Source organism: Echiichthys vipera (assembly GCF_963691815.1).
Source record: "Echiichthys vipera genome assembly, chromosome: X".
Lineage (NCBI taxonomy): Eukaryota > Metazoa > Chordata > Actinopteri > Perciformes > Trachinidae > Echiichthys > Echiichthys vipera.
In genome coordinates, this window is record NC_139825.1 from 32,560,456 (window position 1) to 32,585,089 (window position 24,634).

The window sequence follows — 24,634 nt, forward strand, 5'->3', positions numbered from 1 at the left end:
AACGAGGTAAGTTTTGTTACTTACTGAACTAACTTAGTAGAAATAACGTTTTTTTGCAAGTGGATTATACACAAATTAAAGAGCATTACTTTTCATAGTTATATGTAAAAACAGTGAATGAGAACAGCCTTGCTATTTATTTATCTGAACCAACTGTACAGATACTCCCTCACACTTTTCCAGTCGTATTTTATGGTCCACAGCATCAGAGGCCGCACTAACATCACCAACAGATGTTTTACCTTATTCACCCCTATTATTACACCTTTTTCAGTGGAAATGGGATGCAGACACCGTTCCCCTGTAACACTCAGTGTAACAACACTGAACCATTCTCTCCTCCCCAAAGATCTCACTGAGCACAGCCCCTGTTCATTTTGTATGTGAATTTACCTGCTATATATAAATGTTTGTATGAAAGAAGAACAGTTTGGCATAAAGTTAAATTAATTGCTGGAGAGACAATATTTGCTGATGAACAAGCTGCAGTGGACTACCATCGTAAGAGGTGTAATAACGATATCACTTGACTTTAATGATGCACAGGAGTTATTACACAGAGATCTTTGTCGGGTAAATATAATCATAGATCACATCTGACGAAACAACTTCTGGTGAAGACAGTCTCGCCGACCCATGCAGAAAAATTTAAACCACACTTTCCACTGTACACACACACCAAACATGTGATGCTGTGACCCTTACATTTCCATTACCCTCGCTGCCTCTCCATCCTCCATCCTTCTCAGGCTTTCACTCTCTCCTTCTCTCTTGCTCTCTGACCTGTGAGATTGCAGGTCAGGTTAAGCCCTTTCCACAGCCACTTACTTGGCTTGTATTTGTGTCTCGTTGTGTTGATAACACCTCTACCTTGAATGAGCTGGCTCTCTGCTGAAACCCTGATTGGTTTTACTGATTGTTCTAAACAGGGATAGTGACTGTCCTGCTGGTAAATCACCTCTGTCAATGCGTAATCAATCTCATCATGCTGCTTTCTGGAAAACCAGAGTGTATCAGTTGGAATGACTCATTCCAACACGTAGAACCTGTTTTTAATGACCCTAAATCCAGCAACTCAGTAGCAGCCTATTGGCCTGCGGAGACCTGAAGCTTCATAGACACAAGTAACTCCAACCAGCTCCAGGAGTGCTGCTGAGGAACTGAAGACAATTTCACCTAAAAAGATGTACTTTGTTTACAATAATGCACAATTGTGATAAATAAGTTTATCCACCAGTTATCATGCCAGTAAAGTTTCATATGTGGAGCTGAGAAAACCTGCTAAGGAAGGCCACAGAATGCAGTTTAAAGCTCTGGAAAAAGGCAAAATCACAAGAACAACAATTATTACAAAAAAAGATTATAAATCAAATTAAACAATACTACAATTCCTAAAAGTATGTTTTGAGCTCCTTACCGTCATCTTTATCAATGCTTCTAAATATATCGATTCACACACACACATAGATCTATATTACAAGTACATATAGGGGCATGTTTATGCACAAACCCCTTTAGTCGTAGTATAATCCCAACATATCATGGCCGGAAGTGAGCTATTGCTTATATAAAACTATTACCAAGTATGTTAACATTAAAGTGATGGACATAGGGCCAATTGCAATTTAAACAGTGTCTATTAACAAAAAGCATCCATATAGCATTGTTCTTACAAAGAGACAGGCCCTCCTGGTCAACGGTTGCAACGGAACTTAGCCTGTTGCTGTCCTGTTAGCTTAACGGAGCGCAGCCTAGCGTTAACGTAGCTTGTAGACATTGTGAAGTTTCTCAAACTGAATAAATGCCACACATATAAACAATAAACTGCGTTGCTAGCTCAATCCTGTTATAACTAACAATAAAAATTCTGTGGACAGATTTATCTACTACATCCGTGAACATGTAGAGTTAGCTTAAGCTAAAGATAGCACTCTGTCAACTCTGTGTCACCGACACTCCGGCCCAGCTGACTGACATTTCCAATAACTGAGAACAGTGTTAGAAATAAGACTAACCAATCACTTCATAAATATGTAGAAATGTTCTACAAGTTTATGTTTTATGGTGCGTTACATTTAGCTCTGATGTCGGAAGTCGGAGCTGGGAATGACATCACACCCTAGTTATAGGTGTTTTAGTTGCAAAGTCGGATGAAAACACTGGCTGAAATTACCAGGCTATGCTTAGCCTTTGTTAGCACATCCTGCTTTGTAGTTCGCATTGTAGGAAACATTGCCCCATATGTCTTAATCAAAAGAATGAGGACACAATTTGCCCCTAGATGCCAGTCTGATCAGAAATCCCTGATGCCTTATCAGACATCTCATCTCTCTCCCTCCCTGCACTACTCTCAGAATCCTTTGACCTTTTAGGTGAAGCTAAAACTCACTGAAGAGTGAAGAAAATGACTTCAAGGTCATTAAATGAAGAACCATGTAAGGCTTATTAATGTTAGACAAACAGACACTGTCAAAAAGTGAAATTTATCTCTTAACTAATGGAGAAAAGACTTTCTCAAGAGATAAGTTTATTGCACCCTGACTCTAACTCAAGAGTCAGGGTGCAGAAACCTGACAGTTTTTATAAGTGCGCCCTTATATGATCAAAAAAGGCCAGAGACTGACCCTTTAATGTGTTCTTAAAGAAAATGACTATAGGTAGTTTAAACTGTTATAATGTGTATTTTATTCGTCCATAAAGAAATTAGTGTTGTTTGGAATGACTCTGGTTGTTCTATGATCAAGATTGCCAAATTTACAGAAATGGGGTGATATTTAACCTGATGTACTTAACCTGTTTAAGTACTGACATTAAGAAATCAAGGATTATCTTTTAACTTTATCCCAGTCTATATGCATGTATCATTAAATCATACTGGCATTAAGAATGATTATTTTAACACATCAATATGTTAATATTTGATGTGTGTCACTGACATTTCCCCAGGATTATTAACTTGGAGAAAGCTAACATTATGTATTAATGTGTGTGTATTTACCGGTAAATTCCTACACTCTAGAAGATTTCCTCAGACTTCTCACGTCTTTGTATCTTAGTCTTGTCTATTGTACAGTCTTTTATTTTGTAACATCTATCTAGTTTATTTCTGTAACTTTTTGCCCAACTTTGTTTCAACGAAGTTCAGTGTTTTCGATTAATAACATTGTATTAATTAGTCAAACGTCGTCTTAAGTTAGTGCTCATGTTTTTGAGAACAAGCTTGTTTTATCTTGGCCAGAGAATTCAAGCTTTAGTCAGCAGAGCGAAATTACTCTTTTGAAGTTTATATTAGAGTCTAGTGTTCACCAAGAGCTTGAAAGAGACCAACTGACTCTCTAATTCACCTAACTCACAGCTGCTGAAGCTGAAGACGAAGATTTAGGGTTCACAACAAAAGTGACTCCACGCTGAATATGCGTTGCCACGGTGAAACGTCCCCTATCGCATGCCGCCTCTGACGAATCCTCTGACGAATCCTCTGACGAATCCTCTGACGACCTGGTTTTGCCAGCACTGCACCTTGGGAGAAACCCGGTGTTCTGCATGTCTGGATGACTGCTCTGGAACTGTGAATACACCTCCTTCCTCTTGGATCCCCCTTCTTCAAAGCTGAGTTGATGAGATGACGTTCGGGGGTCGTTCCAGTTGAAAGTTTCGAATCGGCGAAATCCCGACTTCCGAGTACAACTGGAGCACACCGTTAGTCTGTACACTTTATTCAGAGACAACGGCTATATCGTTCGGATATAGAATTGTGACAAGGAGGTGCAGTAAATTGTGTCTGTCCCTTATTTGATCAGCCATCTTGACATGTGGCATGTCTCTCCTGTGTCATGTGAATGGTATCCGTTTATCTCTTGTTCAAACAGTAGCCTGTGTGTGGTCTCTTCTCTTTCCAGGTATTCATCGTTAAGGCATATCTACTTGACTCCAAGGTCACTGTTGCGATTTCAATGACAAATGATCACACAGATATACTGAGTTTTACTCACCTGGAAAAAAGAAAACACCCTCTGTTACAAGCAGCTATGGTGTGCTCCACCACTTGACTTCAGTTTTTCTCCTGCTCTGGCTTATTGACGGGGTTGAGTCAGCGGACCTTTGTGTTAACAACAGCAGCCACGTCCCACCTGAGACTTAACCCTGTAACCCTCCGGTCTTCAGACCGTCCAGTCTGTTGTTGCTGTAAAGCCTTTATATCAATCAAATCTCCACAGCTCAGACATCTGAAGGTCAGAAGAGAGATATCAGAGTCAGGGACAAGGAAGGGAGATGTAATACTGAACTGTGTTGATAACCAATTATGAAGAAATATTTTGTCAGATAAAATTGTACAAATCAAACGAAAAGATCAAATTGTTTCTTGGTGTAAAACGGAGCTTTTAATGAACACAGGAGAGGATGATACAGCGTAGACAAGAACATGATATCATATATCACGAGGAAACAGAGTAAGAGAGACATTATCGCTTCACAGCTGATATATTCATCGGCTTGGTTAATATTTCATGGGGTTCTAAAAACCTCATTCTCTCTAAATTGTCCTCCCTTCGTGGCAATAATAATTTAAATGCAGGGAGCCTCTGAGTGTGTCACCAGTGTGTCACAGCTCACATGTAAATTATATGCGTATGTGTGCACATATGTATGCATATAGGCACTCACACACATGCCATAAAGGCACATAAAGAACCATGGCCAGGCATGCAGTGGGTATAAGCTGAGAGTATACTGTAAAACCATAGCAACGAATGCAATTCTTTAGCCTCTATACGTGATCTGCCAAATTGGTAAAATGTAGATACCACACAGTTCCCTGTTTTCAGACAAGAACTAGTTATTTTCTATCTCCAAATGCAAATGTGAATAGAGGCTTGGCATCTGCCTGAGGGCTCAGTCGGCTGACAGTGTGCATTCTGGGGAGTGATCTATTGATCCATATTCAATATCTGCTACACTCCCCTGCTCAGTAAAGTTGGGAGATGAATAAATAAGGAGCAGCACTGACAGAACATACAAGTACACTTGTGCCGTAGCGGACTGGGGTCTGCCTAAACGGTATAATTGCATATGTCTTGTGTAAATGCCCCCAGACCTCAGCAATGTTTCTTAATAAAATGTAAGCACAATTTTGCAACTGAGCATGGTCTGGCAGAAAACACCTGCACACCTACATAATAATGTAAAAAATAAAATAAAAGCCCAATTTCAGAATGGATGGATGGATTTATAAATGTGATAAATGGAAAGTCAGAGATAGAGAAAGGAAAAGAAAGAGACCAGGAGGAGATGGGGGGGGGGGGGTTGTCAGGAGCGATACATCTTTCATCCCTAACGAGGTCTGAAAGCTACAGAAACACAGACATTGACAACATCCCTGAGAACACCACTCTGTTCCTTTCACCTTACCCGTTTCACTTCAACATCCTGTGTGATGCGTGTCTGTCTCACATCTGTATCCCATGTTTTGTTCACTTCAGTCTCTTCACTCGTGCTGTTCAGCCAAACAGCTCCACGGGCATAGTTGCATCTTACTCATACTTGAATATATTTATTTGGCTCAGCAAAGATATACAGTTTTAGATACTATGTACTGTCTGTGCCATGAAGAATTGATAAAGCAATCCCAACACAGGGAATAAAACTATAGAATAAAACTTGAAATAACGGTAATTGGCAGGTGTATTATTATTATTATTATTATTATTATTACTATTATTATTTTTTATTATTATTATTATTATCATCATAGCTTTCAGTTGTTTGGTGGTATTAACTAAATGTTCAATATTTGAACGTGAAACGACAACCTTTGATTAAACTATTAAACAGATGTAATCATTTTAATTTGTGAAAAGGTCACATGCGGGATGGGAGAGTGAATCAGTGTGCGTGTGTGTGTGCGCGCGCGCGCGCGTGTGTGTGTGTGTGTTTCGGAGAGAGGGCGGGGGAGCAGAAGTAGGCAGGTGCTGAGGAGAGAGACGCAGGACGGAAAAGACAACAAGTGAATGAACTGTTGCGCTGAAATAAAGTCGCTCTGCAGCGGGATTTCTGCAGGGCGAAAGTCTGGAAAAAGTGACTCGTCAGAATGTGTGATTTTATTTGAAGGAGCGACTTTTGAATTGCAATTGTTATTACTCTTTTTATTTTTTATTTTGTATTCCCTCCGTGGCTGCTCGGGCTGCCTGTGAAGCGCTGCTTAAGCATTGTTTTGCCGACATGCTGGAGAGTCCTGGATGAGAAGCTGCAAGTTTAAAATATCAGTGTGACTTTGAGTTTACGCCGCATCGCAACTTCACCCGATGCGACCGTGAAAAAGCCTTTTGGAGGATTTCTGTCCTGGACCAGTTTCCCTGCGGCGTTTCCATCTGAACCCGCACCGGGTGGAAAAGAAAAGGAAAGATAACAAAAAAGGTAAACTGATCCGAGTTTCTCAGAAGTTTGCTGGTGAAACCGTAATTCCTCCTGCTCTCATTAAAATCTGGACGAGTGTTTAAAATCGAAGTGAACATTTCCATTTAAAGGGAATTAGTAGCTTATTTAGTGCTGTTAAGAGTGTTGTTTGTTTAATGAATGCAGGCCTTTATTAATATCAACACGTAGCTGTGACTTCGGTTCGTTTTATATTATATTATATTGCTCTCTTACTTTTATGACATAAAGGCCTAAAATATTCACAATAAGGCATTAGAAAAATCTCTGTATCCTGTTTTTTTGTTGTTGTTTTTTTAAATAACCGAATACACATTTTAATATCCATTCGTTAAAAAAATGAAAATTTCTTCAGCATTTTCATTTAAAAGTTATTATATATATATATAGCAATATATATATATTTGGCAAAGCGATTTGGTTTTGTTAGTTGTTATTTAGTTTGTGTTTGTGTGTGTGTGTGTGTGTGTGTGTGTGTGTGTGTGTGTGTGTGTGTATGTGTGTGTGTGTGTGTGTGTGTGTGTGTGTGTGTGTGTGTGTGTGTGTGTGTGTGTGTGTGTGTGTGTGTGTGTGTGTGTGTGTGTGTGTGTGTGTGTGTGTTCTTTTCCTTCTAGGTTCAGTGATCTCCTGTGAAAATATTCTCTTCTTCATCCATGCTGCATTTAAAACAACATTCCTGATTCAGTGCAGTTTGGCCTGCCCTTTACTCAGAATTTACCTTTTTATGATCTGTAACAAATCTGTACTTTTAATGGAGGAGTAGACTGCTGAGATAAATCTAACCCATACTCCTACAACAACATAGAAATATATACATATCTATATATATATATATATATATAAATATATATATGGGCTTTATATATAGAGAGAAATAGAAAGAGAGCAAGAGGGGCCTGTGAGTCCATCATCAACAACAACAACACAAGAAGAGAGAAAAGAGCAGAGATTTAGCAGTTCCCTTTTTCTTCTCTTCTCATTTCTGGACAGACAAGTAAAGCGCCCTTCCCCATATGTGGTGGGTGAGATGAACTCCAGTGGGAATACTGTAGACCCCACCTGACAGCTCTCTGCCTGAGCAACTGGAAGCTTTTCACCGGAGCCTCCGAAACCACAGAGCCGGATTAAAAAAAAAAATCCTTTGCCTAACATCCAACATCTAAACGATGATGCTCATTTTTGTTGTTATCTAAAGTAATTATGTTATTTTTGTCTTGTAAAATGATGATATCTCTCAGTCCTTTAATGGCCGTCTGACACTGTAAAACCGAAGAAACCGAAAATAAAAGGATACAAAACAAACATACCAAACACCAAGAAATGGAAAAACCTATTTGTCATTCTCCCCCGACTTCTGATTTTCTCCTGTCTGAGACTTGCCTGTCCCGCTAATAGCCTCCCATTTCCTCTCTCTGCCCAACACAATCACATATCCTCCTCCACCTTCTTGATCCTCTAGTTACTTTCGTCAGCTTTCAGTCTGGCCGGCACAACCATTCCAGTTAAGGGGGAGGAGGACTTCCTCACGCTGGCCGCCTCCCGGCTCAGCCGCAAGAAACGTGTTATCGGGGCAGGAATCGGTGTGGCCATGGTCCTGGTTCTGCTGGTGGCCATTCCCCTATTGGTCCACACCACTAAGGGGGGAGGGTCCGGTGGAGGGGGCACACATTACGAGATGCTTGGGAGCTGCAAGATGGTGTGTGACACTTTCACCCCCCCACAGGGAGAGCTGACAGCGGTCTCCCCTCAGCCCCCAGACTTCTCGAACCGCAAGGGCAAACAGGGGTTCAGAGGGAGCCCTGGACTTCCAGGTCCTCCCGGTCCTAAAGGCCCCCCCGGAGAGCCCGGCAAGCCCGGCCCACCTGGTCCACCAGGGCCTGGACCCGGTGGCTATGGCCCATCCTTCTACAGTCCCAAAATCGCCTTCTACGCAGGCCTCCGGAAACAACACGAAGGGAGTGAAGTACTGAAATTTGATGACGTGGTGACCAACGTAGGGAACTACTACGAACCTAGCACTGGCAAGTTCACCTGCCCCCTGCCTGGCATCTACTACTTCACATACCACGTCCTGATGAGAGGAGGCGATGGGACAAGCATGTGGGCCGACCTGAAGAAGAACGGACAGGTGAGTGTGTCTGTGGGGGCGTTTGTGTGTATGAAGTGTGTCTCTGATATTGTGATATGAAAGTTCCACATTTTGAAACAAACTTTGAGTCTGCAGATATTAACCAACCAAAACTCTGAAAAATCTTTTTTACAGCTCCGTGTCAGCATTGACGAACGGTTTGGCTGCAAACATTATTATTCTGGTATAGGTGGAAAAGAGGCTCTGGCTTTTTTCTATTTCTTTAATCCAATCACACTTGTCTTGGTTAGTGATGCAGCCACAGTGCCCCTGCAAAAACAGATTGTGGAGACGTGCGTCCAAAGGCAGGCTGATACGATTCGGTTTGTCCATTTTGTATGTGCTGTAAATGTGTTCCAATGACAGGAACACATTTACAGCACATACAAACACATATAAGTGACTTCTGAGGTGATATTTCCAAACGGTTACAAAACACAAAAATCGCTAAAATAATCGAATCTCATACAACTTGAAATAAAGGTTTGGTTTATATTCAGGCACAAAAATGACATCGTTCAGGTTGGGGAAATATCCTACTTTGGATAAAAAATGACTCAGAATTTGTTTAGGTCAGGGTACCACCGTCGCCATGGCTACAATAATAACCACTTAGTTAAGGTTAGGGAAGGATCGGTGTCAGGGTCACAAGAAGCTAATGTTTTTTGTTGATGTGCACATGCCAAAGTTCAATGCTGGCGCCTCCGTCCACCTCAGCATTCTCCCTCTGCAGACTTTGGGGCTCTCAAGCATTTACGTCACACAACTCTCCATCTCGCGACGGACAAGATAACTCTTGTTATGTCTTAATTCTTGTGTGAAGAAGAATTATGAACCCTCTGTTTAATCAGAAAACTTTAAAAAAGTTTTCTTTTAAAAGTCATTGTTGGAGGACAGAGAAGACGAAACAAAAGCAGGATTAAAGTAGAAACAAACTGTAACTAATTGTACAATTTGCACACAGGGGGAGACAGATGAGTTAGAGAGAGAGAGAGAGAGAGAGAGAGAGAGAGAGAGAGAGAGAGAGAGAGAGAAAGAGAGAGAGAGAGAGAGAGAGAGAGAGAGAGAGTGACAGCCAAGCGATCAAGAGGATAACAATCCTCCACGTCTCAGTGGAACAAAGCCAAAATGCAACAGCTGCCTACTGTCCTCTGAGGAACCCTGACTTTAACTCCAATAAATGAACAAGTACAAATGCCTGGGAAAAGCCTTGAATGCTTCCATATGGAGATCAGTGACAAGCTTGAAATACTAAGCCCTCACTCTGTTGTGGAGCCCTGATTCTGACATGTGTGCTGCAGAACAGAAGAGTGACGTCCTGGGGATTACCAGAGAAGAAAAAAACATGCTTTGCATTGTTAAAAGTCAAAGTAGGCTGAGTGTTTGATCGTATAACAGGGGTTCCTTTACACATAATTTAGGCGATACATAAATGGAGAGCTATTATCATTGGCATAGGATGATTTGGTGGTCCTCTTACTTCTTTACTTGGATAGCACCGGTGCCAAACAGGGCTAATGAATAAATGACATTACCAAGAAGCTGTCATTTGCAAACTGTTCTGCAATCACCTGCCACAATCTATCTCACCGATCTCTGTATTCTTTAAAGTGCTTTGTGCCGGGAGAAGTTAATCAGCTTCTCAGATGCCATTTTGGATGATGAAGCTGAGCATATACAGTGCTGCTGAGTGGTCAAAGGCTTTTGACAGATGCAAACACACACACACACACACACACACACATACACACAAATAGAACCTGTTCTGAAAATGTATATGACAGACAAGTTTATTTATAAATTTGATTGACACGTGAGGTTTGAACTTATCTTTGAATGTGCAACAATTTTGGATGAAAAACTTGATGTGCAAAGACCTTTATGTGAAAAATGCCCAGTTTCATGTTATTCCTTATGTGAACATGCTAAATTAGCACTATACTTCAAAGTGAAGTTCTTTTGTGGTGTCGAGATTGACAGGACACATAACATACAACACAAGTCCACAGCCTGAATCAAACACTGGACTTTGGAGTTAGGTGGTATGATTCTTAACTATTAGCACTACAATGTTTCAATGCCTATTTTCCTGCTGTCCTTATCACTCGCTCTTGCTAACCCTACTGTTTGCATTTGGAAAGTTGTAGCCGGACACACTCAGTTAGTAGGAACAGCAACAAGGACATACAACTAACCTTGCTGTCTTCCCACCATTTGTCGCTATTCAACAACGCTACCTACAACGTCACAACCCTGTCTTCTAGAAAATGATGTTCCCATTCAACAAAACTGCATTCTCACATACATTTAAAGGGAAACTTATTTTCCAGCGACCGGTCACTCCTTTAAAGATGTGGTTAATGTTGTAACTGGAAGCAAAATTACTTGGTTAGGTTTAGGAAAATATGCTGGTTTGGGTTTAAATCAGTATGTTTATTGAGTATTTGATGTATAAGTAAATAAGTCATGGTGACTTTTTGTTTTTCATTTTCTCTTGGGTGAAATTGATTGTAGTCGTGTGTGTTTGACCCACCGAACCACCCTGACCTCCTCCTGATGCAGACTTTGATTAAAGACATTTTTGTAACACAAATTAAAACTGGGATGAAATTAAGTTTCCCTCACAGTGTAATTAAGAATGCAGTTTCGTTGTTTGATTTTCAGGAGACACGGCTACAACATCATGAGGCCTGTTTCTGTGAATCAAACCTGTGCCCCTGGTTAAATTTGTCTATCTATAAGTTAACATGATATCTCAAAAACCTGTCAACACATTCCAGTGAAATTTGGTCAAAAATGTATTTGGTGTCAAATCCAGGAGATTTTTTTAACACTTCAAGATTTCAAGGGAATTTTGTTCTTACATTTGACCAACTTGTATTATACATAACTGGCACATGCATCCTGCGATGGTCTGTCACAATAAGTATTTTGTGCACATCTGGATACAGATGGAGATCATGAAATCATGACTGGTATCAGTATTTTTTCCTTCTTGAATTATCTCGTAGTCTGTGAAATATAAACAAATCATCACCATCTGCCAGAGTCCAAGGTAACATCCTCTTATAGCTTGTTTTGCCTGACCAACAGTCCGAAACCAAAAGATATTGAATTCACAATGGCACAAAACAGCTGTATGTATATTTGAGACGCTGGAAACAGAGAATGTGAAAAAACAATCCAATTTTTAAAGTGGCTAGTAGTTTCCCAATTGGAAAGCATACCTCCAGCAAGCATGATATCCACTGCATCCACACCTGCATCAAATCACACAGGTAAAAAAAAAGGTCTGTTCACAGTACTTTTGCAGTGATATCAATTTTGCTTTAAGTTCCTGAATCTGCACGAAAAAACAAATCACTCGTTCCTTGACCTTTGGTCTCACTTTCACTAAATTCAACTGGATTATTTTATAATAGTTTTGAGATATTCTGCACTAACAACTACGATTGAATCAATATAATGTCAGGTTCTGTACAAAATTATATTGTTTTTCATACTACTTTGGTTTTATAGACTTCCCAAAACACATCATTATATTATAGATTTTTTGTGACTGATCAAGTCCATAAAAACTGTTATTCTCTATTTCATTGATTTGAGGTGATAAAGTGCAAAGAGGACATACAGTTAAATGCCAGATATAATTGGAGGACTTGGTTTGTTGCGTGCCTTCAGAGACATTGTCATTCTTGTCTTCTCTTGCTGTTAAATCTTTCATAGCCTTTAGATGAGATCTTCTCCCCTCCACCTGTGCCCCTCCTCTTACACACACACACACACACACACACACACACACACACACACACACACACACACACACACACACATTTACCGTCCACACTGGCTATTTACTTCTTCCCCATTAATTATCTTTTCCATCAACTAAATTATTTAACCCAATTCATTGCTGATCTTGCCATCACAGTTTCATTGCACCCAATGTTTTTTCTTCTTCTCTGTAAATAGAGGAGTGCTCTTGTCGCAGAGTGAACCATCTAGGCTACAGGGGAAAAAGACTGAGATAACACTGAAAAACTTTGTCCATTTAGAGACATCACTCTTTCATTATTACTGTAACAATCTTTCTTATTTTGTTCATGCACTAGATTTGATTTTGTCATCATGAAAGAGCATATGTCTGAATAGATGAGAACATGCATTAAGGGAATAGCTTGACATTATGGAAAACAAAACTCTACACCCACATCACATAGTCTGAATTTAACATATGCAGAAACAGAAAATGTTATATTTTGGTAGCAACTGAATTATTATTACAAAGAACAGGCAGGAAATGGGGTGAGAGGGGGGGGGGTGCAGCAAAAGGCCACAGGTTGGAGTCAAACCTGCAGCCGCTGCCTAGAGGACCTTCAGCCTCTTCACATGGGGCGACTGCTCTAACCACTGTGCTACTGATCACCCTTTAATTTGGCATTTTGTTAGTGTTAGAGGTAAAAGTTGGGGTCAGGGTTAGGGGGTAGTGTTTAGGGTCTACATAGACCTCATTGGCGGGAATTCGGCATTATTTGTGAAAAAAATAACATAGGACCCTTTCTGTGACAAGCAGGGAACATAGGGACTTTTTTCAAAATAAGGGTCCGATGTTCCCCGGTCATAAACAAAGCAGGGAACATTGGACCCGGGAACATAGGTACGCTCCCTCTCCTCTCAGCACAAAGAGAGACTAACTGATTAAAACTATTCATTAAACTCTCTATCAGACAGCAAACGAGCTGACCCCCCAAAATGTCGAAGTACCAGAGCATTACTGGAAAAAACTACTGATATAAATACTGAATTTAAAATTGTAATCCCTTTCACGACTCATTAGCCTACTGAAAATAAGCAATTACAATACTGTGACAAGCTTGCATTTCTGCCAAACACTAAGGAAAACATTAACACATCACATTTTGTTATTCATACAAAAAACAAACTGGAAAGATAACAATTATGTGCCAAACTGTTATGCTAAGCTAAGCTAAGCTATGTAAGATAAGATAGCATACTGCTGGTTCCAGCTACATATTTATCACAGACGTGAGTGAAAGCGAATAAACATATTTCGAAAAATGTCAAACTATTCCTTTAAAACTCCCGTCGATACTGTTTTGCAGCATGAGTGAATGTGTGAGTGTGTGTAGATATCTTACAAAATATGACTATGTTCTATTCAATGCTGTGAAATGGTGACAGGTTCTTTCAGATTTTCAAATTGATTTATTTAAAACAGGGACAGTAAATATTAATAAAACACATTTATACACAATATGTGAGATTGTAGCCAGTAGCTAATTTCCATCTTTAGTTTCTTTGGCATATTGATGTTTAGTTTAGTTTAGTTTAGTTTAGTTTAGTTTAGTTTAGTTTAGTTTAGTTTAGTTTAGTATAGTTTAGTTTAGTTTAGTTTAGATAGTTTATTTCGAATATGTGAAAAAACAAAATGATCATACATTAATGGGCAGTTATAAAGACTTTGATTTGTTAAAATAAACAAGATAAACACATCACAACAACACAATCAATCAATAAGAAACAAAAAACAATAAAACAAACAATAAATATAAGAAAAGTGACAATAAAGGAGTAAACCCATAAAATCAATGCTGTTTGTGACAGAAAATCACTTTAGCACTTTTGCATTTTTGGTTCAGAGGCGTAAAAACCTCCAAAACATGCAGTGTTTTTGTCTTTGAAACACTAAACAGGGGACACTGCCCTTACCATTCATGAAGCAGAATATTATTCCAAAGATTGTTTAGCTTTAAGCGTTTAACCCATGCTAACGCATCTGGAGGAAGACGTCTTGTCAGAGCAAATACAACTCAGCTCAAGAATATACACAATGAAGAGGTGGGTCTCTTCATTGTGTCACGCTCAGTAACACGCAGTGACTTAGATAAGTAACTTTAATCTGACTGCTGATTTGGAAATAGTAACGCGTTATACTGGTGTACTGGTTACTGAAACAAAGTAGTCAGATTAGAGTAGTGTTACTAAGTAGGCTAACGTGTTAGCGGCATCTCTGGCCATCACTGACACTGACAGGCTGCCACAAGGTTGTGATGATAGTTTATAATAAGTTTTATTTAATGACAAGTTACAAACTACCTCTACGGAGCTAGAGTGACACTGAAATGTCATAATAACAGAACTGTGCGCTCTAGAGTTGTGATAAACAGTTGTTAGTCGCATCGCTTCTAATAATGTTAGCAATAATAACTAGCAGATCTGTTTTATCACATGTATTATAGATAATAAATACACATATGAATCCAAGGTTAAATAACATGCGAGTAGTATGGTGCGCAACTATGTGTTGTACGGTCAACATTTTTATTTTTATTTATTTTTTCCTAGTTATTACATTCGGATCTTTCAGTCACAGTGAAAACCGGGGACATTTCCAGGGACAGCAGTCGCCGGGGACAGGGTAGATAGATATGTCCCCGGAAACCAGGGACATCTGGTCACCATAAGGTTAGCATACATAGCTTTATTTATGTACGCACTATTGCACATTAATTAGCATACAGAGATGTGTATATGTATATATGACCATGACGTTTAGGCGCCAAAACATTTAGGTTAAGATTGTGAAAGAGGCTGTGGTTTGGCTGAGTACCTCTGGGACACAAACACAGGTCCCCCGGGTGAAAGTCCTCTGTTTCGGGACCCATCCAACAACCCAGTCCCTCCTATATGTGAATTTTGCCACTCTGGCCTACTACATCACATGATCTCCTTCTGCTCATGGCTGTGCTATTATAATATATCCATGCTTCTGCTTCTCCAGACATCATTTTTTACAGTAATAAATACATTAATTATGTTCTAGCTGCAGTGAATTACTTCTCGTAGGTCTATGTATGAACAGTGGTTCAGGGCAGCCTGGTATACGACAATTGTCAAATTGATATGCATGCTGTTGATCAATGTCTGGGATCTGAATAAGACACATCCCGAGGAAAGATCTGACATGTACGAAACAAATCAGACTCATGTTGCCAGCTGTTGGCTAATATGTAACCGATGTGCAAGTTTGTACCAAGTTTGCAGATATGAATCACTCCGTGCATGGAATTATCTTCACACACACCGTGTCCCATAACTCATCAAAAGATTGGTGTGGAGGTAGATGACCTTTTCAATGGATATATAATTCACCACCAATATGTACTTTGCCCTTTACAGTGATGAGCATGAAGAGGGAGTGTGAATATTTATAGTTGGTCAGATATGGGAGAAACTCGACTGGTCAGTTAAAACGGATAACCAAGGTTTATGCATGTACATAAGAAAATAAGCTAACAAGATGTATGCACAAATTATATAATTAAATATACCACTTCAAAGCTGAGGTGATAAAAAGCTTGGACTCAATTAGAGGAACGGAGCAGCTCGCATCCAGTAGGTAGGTGTGATGTGGCTTCTGTGAGAGGTGATTACCGTATGTCTGACAAGGTGTCAGCATGGACCTCATGTGGCACTTCATTAGACAGTTTCAAATTAATTTTTTTTTTTTTGTCTTTGGGAGCCGTGTTTGTAACCCAACAGTTGTGTTTGGTGGTAGAATAATTAATAATCAAGACTAATTTTCTGTGTAGTGCATTGCTTTATGTCAGACACACTTGCCGCACATTATAATGGGGAACATTTTCTGATAAAGGATAAAAGTCCAACCTTTCTGACAGCATATCTTGGAGAGCAAACAGAACGGTTCCTCTCATATACCCTGCAGCTTGCACTTGCTTTCTCTTCTTGTCTTTTCCTTTGAGAACACACATATTTATGTGCATGTTCATGCACACAGCCATTATTTGACTGTATGTTTCTTTTATAATGGCTGAGGCCATTATATTCTGCAGACTAAAACGACTCAGCTGGCCATGCCTTTGTTGTACTTTCCTTTTGCCTCCCCATTATATCATTATTTCACCTCATCAAGGAAGCATGACTTTGTCTCTTTCACAAGCAGCAGTGTTTGATTGTGGCAGCGCTAACGTGAACAAAGGTATAATGCATATTGTGGCTTGAGTCCTTGTGCAAATACCTTTGTAAAACACACAGAGTTAATACGAGACAGTAAACAATATGTCACGAAGGAATATTATAATTTAGCTCCAGAGCTGATACTTTGCTCTAGCCGATGCTCTGCAGGTAGGCCGTCCACAGAATCCATTCATATCCAATTAAGGCATCTCCGTTACCCTCAAAGGTTTCACTCCAGAGCCAATTAAAGACTTTTTAATCAACATCTTGACACCTTGGGTCTTGAGTGTCATGGCAAAATATTAACATTTACTATGCCAATTAGTATGAGTCTGCAGTGCAGCAGAAAAGCTACATGTCGACCTGCATAATAAAAACAGGATACCGTAGGCTGGTACACATGGTTGGAGGCAGGGAGACCGCAGTCGCTTTTACAAAAGGGGCCATTTCAATTGCCCTTCTTCTCTCTCCCAGTTCACCCTTAGAGGTCCCTCAGGTAAGTTTAAGAGACCCCGTCTCAATCGCCTCGCTCCGCTCTGAGAGGTCTGTACATCACTGTGAATGAATCCTGTCAGTTTTATTACCAGAGGATCAAGGCAACACTGCGAAACAAAACAAAACTGAAAAAATAACACAATACACTGACAGTCCGCCGACCCAATCTCATTTATACCCCCCCCCCCTTCCTCTGGAGCAGGCATGCTTGATCAGTTTGTTATCCAACAGGCTCCCTCCCCATCACTCAAAGCCCCTCTCAACTTTGGCTTCCTTTACCCGAATCCTGTGCTTAGACTGTTAAAAGTGCTTGCAGCTGCTCACCCGTCTGTGTGTTCTTATCCAAATTTTTTGGGTTCAAAACCTCCTTTTCACTATGTATCCTTCTTTCCTCCTTGCCCCACGTCCTCTTTCCATCATTTTTGTTGAGGCAAAGCTCAGACATAAACATTATGAACACCCACTTTGATATTAGGTCGATACACATAAAAATGATGAAAATCGTTGGCTAAAGAAATTTGAAAGACAGTATGTCAGCCCTTAAATTTGTCACACAAATCAGTGGCACACAGCTGAAAATGTAGATTTTATTGAGCATTTAGCACTGTCTGTGAATTATTTCTAGGCTGTCTTTTCCTCTCTCTCTTTCTTTCTCTCCCACCTCCCACCTCTCTCTCTCCCCATTTAATGTTGGCCCCTAATGAAAAGTGGAGGCAGTGTAATCTTCTCTATTGTCCCGCGGGTCTCCCTTCTCCAACAGCAGCAGACCAAGTCAGAACAGCGTTGGGCCAACGGACGGAAATTCACTCCCTTGTCGCTATCAATCTCCGCCACTGTTGACAATAATACTGATTTGCCTTTCCTTCTTGTTTTCACTCCCGAAGCCCCGGCGCCTCCTGTGCACTTGAAGAAAACAGGATTTCACTGTGATTTTTTCCGACAGCAGAACCTGCAGGTTCATCTGTGCTGGTTTAAGTGTCACAAAGCTTTGCAATGTCACCAGCTCAGCCTGGGGCCAGAAAATTATAGTAATATGTTCCACACTGGTAGAGGAAGCATTTAGATCATCGACTAAAGGAAAAGCACCAAAAGAACAATGTTAAAAAAAAGAGTAAAAGTTCTTCAATCAAAATCACACTTGAGCAAAAGCATGGACATGTATTTGTATGTTTACTTAAAGTATTCGCCTAAGGATTATACATTTACCTGCTTGTTTTAATTATCAATGAACTGTATTATTTTAATTTTAAATTTTAGTCTGAAAAGTTTCTACAGTTGTCGGATAAATGAAGAGGAGTATAACTTGTAAATTCTCAAATTGATGTGTTACTTAGCATCCACCTTTGATTATCCATTTTACAATTATCAAATAATATACTACTACTTTATACAAATTTCAGTTTTTCATTTTATTTAAAAAAATATTTCATACAAACAAATAGTTTGTATTAAACTTAATTTTGTTTTACTGAGTACGACTCAGATGAATATTAATTCATGATTAACTCATATTCCACTGTGCCCATAATATTGATGAGGACTGTGATAATAATTTAAATGCCAGACTCTTAAACTATACTCACAAAATGTATAAACTTTTCCACTGGGTTGCTATATATATGGGGGAGAATGCAACCATGAATTAATCATAAACATAACACATTAAATGTCAGCATCTCCACTGTCTGTGTTGAGGCTGAGTAAACCTGTGTGTCTTATAAGGAAGTCAACCATAAAAAGCCATAAATAACATTGTGTCCTTTTAGCTGGCAAATATAATTAGCTGATGTTCACATTTAAAAGGCCATTTCAATGAGGTGGTGTGAATATCACTGCAACTTACAGCACGGCCCCTAAACGTGGGGATACATGTAGGCAGAACCCAGCAGTGTTTTTTTTAATGTGCTGCATGCAGTACAGCAGCCTGTCAGCCTCTAACTCAGCTGAAAACACCATCAGGGGAATCCTGCCGTTCAACCATGTAGACAGATGTTGGACGTACAAGATGTCAGAATCTCTTTACTGTTATATTTTTCCTAAAACCTATTAGGTCGCCTCAGGGGAGCTGTTCAGTCCCTTCAGAGAAAAAAACAGTCCAACAGTATAAAATAACAAAATGTCTCATATGCTGTGTGGTTTTTCTCAGGTGTTCACTTGAGATTCATAAAAAACAAAGAGCTGAGATGTAGGGAGTGAATGAGATTAAGTGTGTGTGTGCAATCTCGTCCTGACCTGCTGCTAGTGTTTCATGGGCCCATTTGACCACTGTACACTACCCTGTGCCCCCATTTATTGTGATTGTATGGAGTTATTGAGGAGTTGGACCTATTAGGTGGGGAGCTGCCATGGCTATCCGCGTACCAATTACTGTAGCCTGCAGCCATGTATAGCCCGCTTTGACGCATCTGGAGCTAGCAATGGGTGAGGGATGCTGGGGTGGGGATGATGGGGGAGACTGGAGGGGGGGGGGGGTCCCTCAGGAGACCTGCCACAGCAACCCGCCGTTAATCAATCCGATTTAGACCGGACAGGGACACACTTAGTCGCTGCTCCCGCCAACACTGCCATGGTGGGGGAGAGAAAATGTGTGCGTGACCTGCATCTTATTGTAGAGTGTAAGGACACAAAAAGATGGATAGAGGGGTCCAGAATGAAGAGATAGAGATGGGGTAGCGAATGGGAGAGGGGTGATGGAAGGGGCGTGAGGTGTGGAGGGAGAGACAGCAATTAATGGAGTGATGTGAGTTGAATTAAAACAAAGAGAACGTATCGATTCATTTCTGTCTCGAGGAGGGAAATAAAAATGCTCACCTTCTCTACATGGAAGAAATGCTGGAGGAAAAAAATGGAGAAATATATTCAGTTGAATTGATGAAATGGGTGGGGGAAAAAAACTCATCATTTGATGGAGGATGACGAGAAATGAGTAGTTTAGCATTATTTGATTTGTCTTAGTGATCACAAGGGAGTTAGGGAAGCTTGATGACTGGTGGAGATGATGGACCCAGGGCTGGAGACAAGGATGAAGTGAGGGTAACATATTTGCATTCATTAATATGTATGTGCTTGTGTGTACTTTATTTTCCACTATTAAATGGATCTTCTGCTTGAATAGCTGGTTACTTACCCAATGATAGTGCAATTTATTATAAGCAGATTTGCTTACTGGGTGCGAAAACAATTTGGAACTTAACAGAAACTCCTACATAATGAATCAAGCTGCTTTATTCACCATCAAAACAGCTCTTTACCCCAGTTGAAATGAAGAAAAGGCCATTATTTGAATACGAAACTATAACATTACGATTACATTTAGCAACGGTGTGGGCTACCACATATAGCAGCAATATGTATTGGAGCATTATGATCTTGGAATATGTGGGCATCATTAGATATGCGTCCAGTGGTTTCATGTTTATGCTGAATGCTACGTAAACATGTACAGTGATCCTCAGATGCGTAACGACTTACTCTTAAATGGCTGGCCATGCCATTACAGACCCAGCATCATGTTTAATCAGACATCCACAGACATAATCCTGTCCAGATGTAGCTATAAGGGTGAAGAATGTCTCATCAGACCGTATTACTTTTTTAAATTGTGCCAGGCTCCAGGTTCTGTGGTCCTCACACCAGATGATGCATCTTTCATGCATTGGTTTTAAATACCAGCAATTGCTGGATGGCAGACATTGATGCCAGTTTTATGAAGCTCATAATGTCATGCTCTTGTTGTAACTGTGAGGTGTTGATTACATTGTATGGTGATTTTGAGGCTATGATGTTGTTCAACTGTTTGTCCTTGCCGATTGCATGTTTTTCCAATTTAAAAAACAATTTAAGGTTGTTCATTTCTTTGAAAAATATAAATGTGATGTTTGTCAAACCGGTTTTAAAGTGCTAGTTAAAAGGGTGACCGTCTCACCCTGTAAATGTAACAGCTGATCAAATGACTTTGTGTAATATGAAATGGGGAAAGTGATGTACCCGACACAGTTCTCCTCATCTCTGAAAAGCATTTTAGTTTCTTTAAGCTCGTTGTTTTAGATTTTGTGTCCAGCACACACCATTTTTATTTAGCAAGTGGCTGGTGAACCAGCCCTGTCCCCTAAAAATGTTGTTCCCATACAACGAAACTGCATTATTTGTTTTGTTTCGAGGAAAACATATTTTAACGTGGATTACATTTGTCATTGACGGATCCCATTTCTAATCAAAGTCTAAGAAAGTCTGCGTAGGTCGTAGGTCAGGATGGGTCAATCAAAAACAGGACTTTAACCCAGCAGACAGTGTGTCCTGTGTGAAACCAAGTTAACTTGTTAACGTAATGTACTCAAAGGGATAGTTTTGTATTGGTATATTTAGAATATCTTTCACAGCTTTACCTTGCTTTCAGACAGCGCTCTCCTCCAGTTCCCTGGAAGTTTCTCCTCTCTTTGTTTCGGCGTTCAGTCTCTCTGTGCAAAAGCTCTTCTGTGTACTCCGGCTCATAAAGTGCCTCCACAGTGAATGGCATTACATCATTGTTGTCGTAATCCCAACTTTATATCACTGGAAAATACATTTCCCTCAAAACATAATTGAGAATGCAGTGTTCTTGTATGGGAAGGTAATTTTCTAGGAAACAGGGTTGGGTGAACATAGTGCAACATTAAACAGCTAAAGAGATGGATATTTTTCTCAGGAGTTCATGGACAACAAAGCAGAGCTAAAAGGAGAGTAAGTATTGTGTTGTAAATATTTCTAACTGTGTTCTGAAAGGTGTTGTCCATATATCAGCAGACAATATGTGTATGTCTGCATGTTCATTGTGTTTGCTGTAATTGCTCGACGAATTCACTTATGTCCTCCCCAATGCTATCTTGCAATCCCGATCAGCCTTGTCTCCGCAACAGGTGGATCAGGTGTGAGAGCAACAATCCTCTGGAAAAATTGATGGCGGCTAACAAAGGTTGTGCTCTGAGATGGAGGTTTAAGGCCAAAGATCACTGCACATCTCATCTATCTACCCAGTGGACAGGAAAGCATCTGTACTGATGACATTACACCAAGATAAAATGGGGCCAGTTACATCCAGATAATTTGAACAGATTGGTTTTGGGTGGGATACTGTGATAACGTAAAAAAGAAAAACCTACCAAAATGATCAGCCTATAATATCTCAATATCAAACACTGGGTTTAAAAGCCATTGCCTGTTTCAATTAGGGCTACTCTTATTAATCAGCCTGGATTAGATCACTGGACTGCCATGTCTTTTTCCTTAACCCAGTAATTAACATTTAGATGGCTGTGGTTAAAATGCCTCCGTTGCAGGTGATGATTAGTGTTTTGTGGCTACATGAGACCAGAGATACAAAAAAGGGCAGAGAGGATTGTGGAAGCAGAGGTTTCTGGAGGGAAGAGATATGCAAGGCAAGGCAAGGCAACTTTATTTGTAAAGCACTTTTCATACACAAGGCGGAATCAAAGTGCTTCACAGCACAACATGTCATGAATTAAAATGCATTACAGAAAGACAAAGAGAATAGATATAGAGAATAATATATGCAGGACACTATAAATCGGTTTCCCTTTATGAAAGATTGTGAAAATCATCCCTCTTTAATATTATACGGTAATGGGCATACCATTAATCATCAAAGATACATGAAAGCAATCTGCAACACTTATAACTAGAATTTAGTTGTTTTGTATGTATGCATTTGATTGTAATTCAGTTATTGACATAAATTTAATGAGCTTAATTGACACGAAACTTCTCAAACAATGTCAAAGTAAAGAAGAAGAATCTAAATATCATATAAAATGTTTGTATAGTGTTTAGGTAGGTGTTATCTTGCCGTCAAGATTCATTACAAACAAAGACACATTTTTTGAGTTGAGTCAAAGGGCTCTGTGACATTTAGTAAAGAAGTTTGAAAAATGCTAGTCATACTATCAACTATCATCTGAGCAAAAACAAAAGTGTCCAAAACCATACAGAATTCCTGTCGACCCGTTTAAAGACACAGTTTCTGAATACGGGCTATGGGCATCCCTCTGTGGATTGAGCTTTTTGAGCTTTCACAGCATTTATATGGCACTTCGACCGGCTTTATCAAAGAAGACATGGATATCCCACTTTTTACTGTTTGTGACCTTTAAATACTTTGTTTGATAAATTCATGTCACTGCCCCAAATTTAAAACTAGATTGGAAACATTGTTCCACATCCCAACTCTGTCCCACCTCAACGGCTTTCTATGATTCACGTTTTAGTAAAATAACCAGATGCAAAATTGCTCTTCAAAAAGCTGCTAAGCCTAAAACCATTATGTCAGTGGAGAGTTCTCCCATCAATCTATTCTGATCATCCAATTAAAACTAAAACCTGGGTAGAAGCATCAAGTCTGTGTAATACATGGTATGAAAATGATTTCAAAATACGTTATGGTTCTGTGTGTAACTTTTTACATATTTTAATCATTTTTTATTGTCGATGGGCAAAAGGGTTGTAACGTTACTTAAAAATGAGTCCTTCTCCGACTTTCTTGGTTGTCTATAACAGCCTGTGGACTGACTTCCATGTAAAAGACTTTTTCACGTTTCGCATGCTCCCGATTCCCTTGCCTCTCTTCAGCTTCACTACAGACATGGAGTCCACACTCAATCAAGTTCAGTCTCACTGTATTGGCAGATACTCACATGTGCCTAGTGAGCATGTGAGAGCAAGCAACAGGATGCTGACTGCAGTTAACTTATCGGCCATCTGTGTCACTAACGCCAAGGTTTTCTGAAGGTTACACACTACACAGACCACATCAGTTATCCACTTTCTGGATGGTATTTCCTTATCTCTTTCCATCTTTGCAGCCTATCAACATATACTTTTTGTCTCTATCTCAGGTGAGGGCCAGCGCAATCGCTCAAGATGCAGATCAGAACTACGACTACGCCTCCAACAGTGTCATCCTGCACCTGGATGTCGGGGACGAAGTGTGCGTACAGCTGGACGGGGGCAAAGTGCACGGCGGCAACACCAACAAATACAGCACCTTCTCTGGCTTCCTCATCTACCCTGACTGACAGTTTACTCACATTTATATACTCTCTGTGTAATCGAGCAAAAAGTTTCCTCATCTAACACCATGTCTCCATAATGTAATTTGTCATTTCAGTGCTCTTCAGTACACAAAACATGTAACAACACGATCACAGTTAACAAATAGAGAATTTGTGTAAACATGATTATAGTATTGTATATATTACCAGTTAACATTCTGATACACACATTGTGTAATCATTATTCTGTGCCATGTACAGAATGTGAAAGCATGGCTAAAACACATGATTCACATCTGTTTCACATGCATATGTTGGCTTGTACACACACACACACACACACACACACACAAAGACACACACACACACACACACACACACACACACACACACACACACACACACAAACACAGAGGCATGCTCACATGAATTGAACTTCTCCTATCAGTTGTCACAATGAGACAAGATGACCATTTCAGCCACCAGTCTCAAATCGACTGAAATGATCTCTGAATGTAGACTGTAAATCGAAGTGTGT

General features: G+C 39.9%; 1 protein-coding gene across 1 annotated transcript; it reads left to right on the top strand.

The window, feature by feature from the left end:
* Positions 1–8,020: 8,020 nt before the first annotated feature.
* On the top strand, positions 8,021–24,120 carry c1ql4b (complement component 1, q subcomponent-like 4b; the record flags this gene model as incomplete). The annotated part of the gene is made up of 2 exons (XM_083938392.1): positions 8,021–8,560; positions 23,941–24,120. 2 exons carry the CDS (start codon positions 8,021–8,023, stop codon positions 24,118–24,120), a joined length of 720 nt encoding a protein of 239 aa, XP_083794518.1.
* Positions 24,121–24,634: the final 514 nt, after the last annotated feature.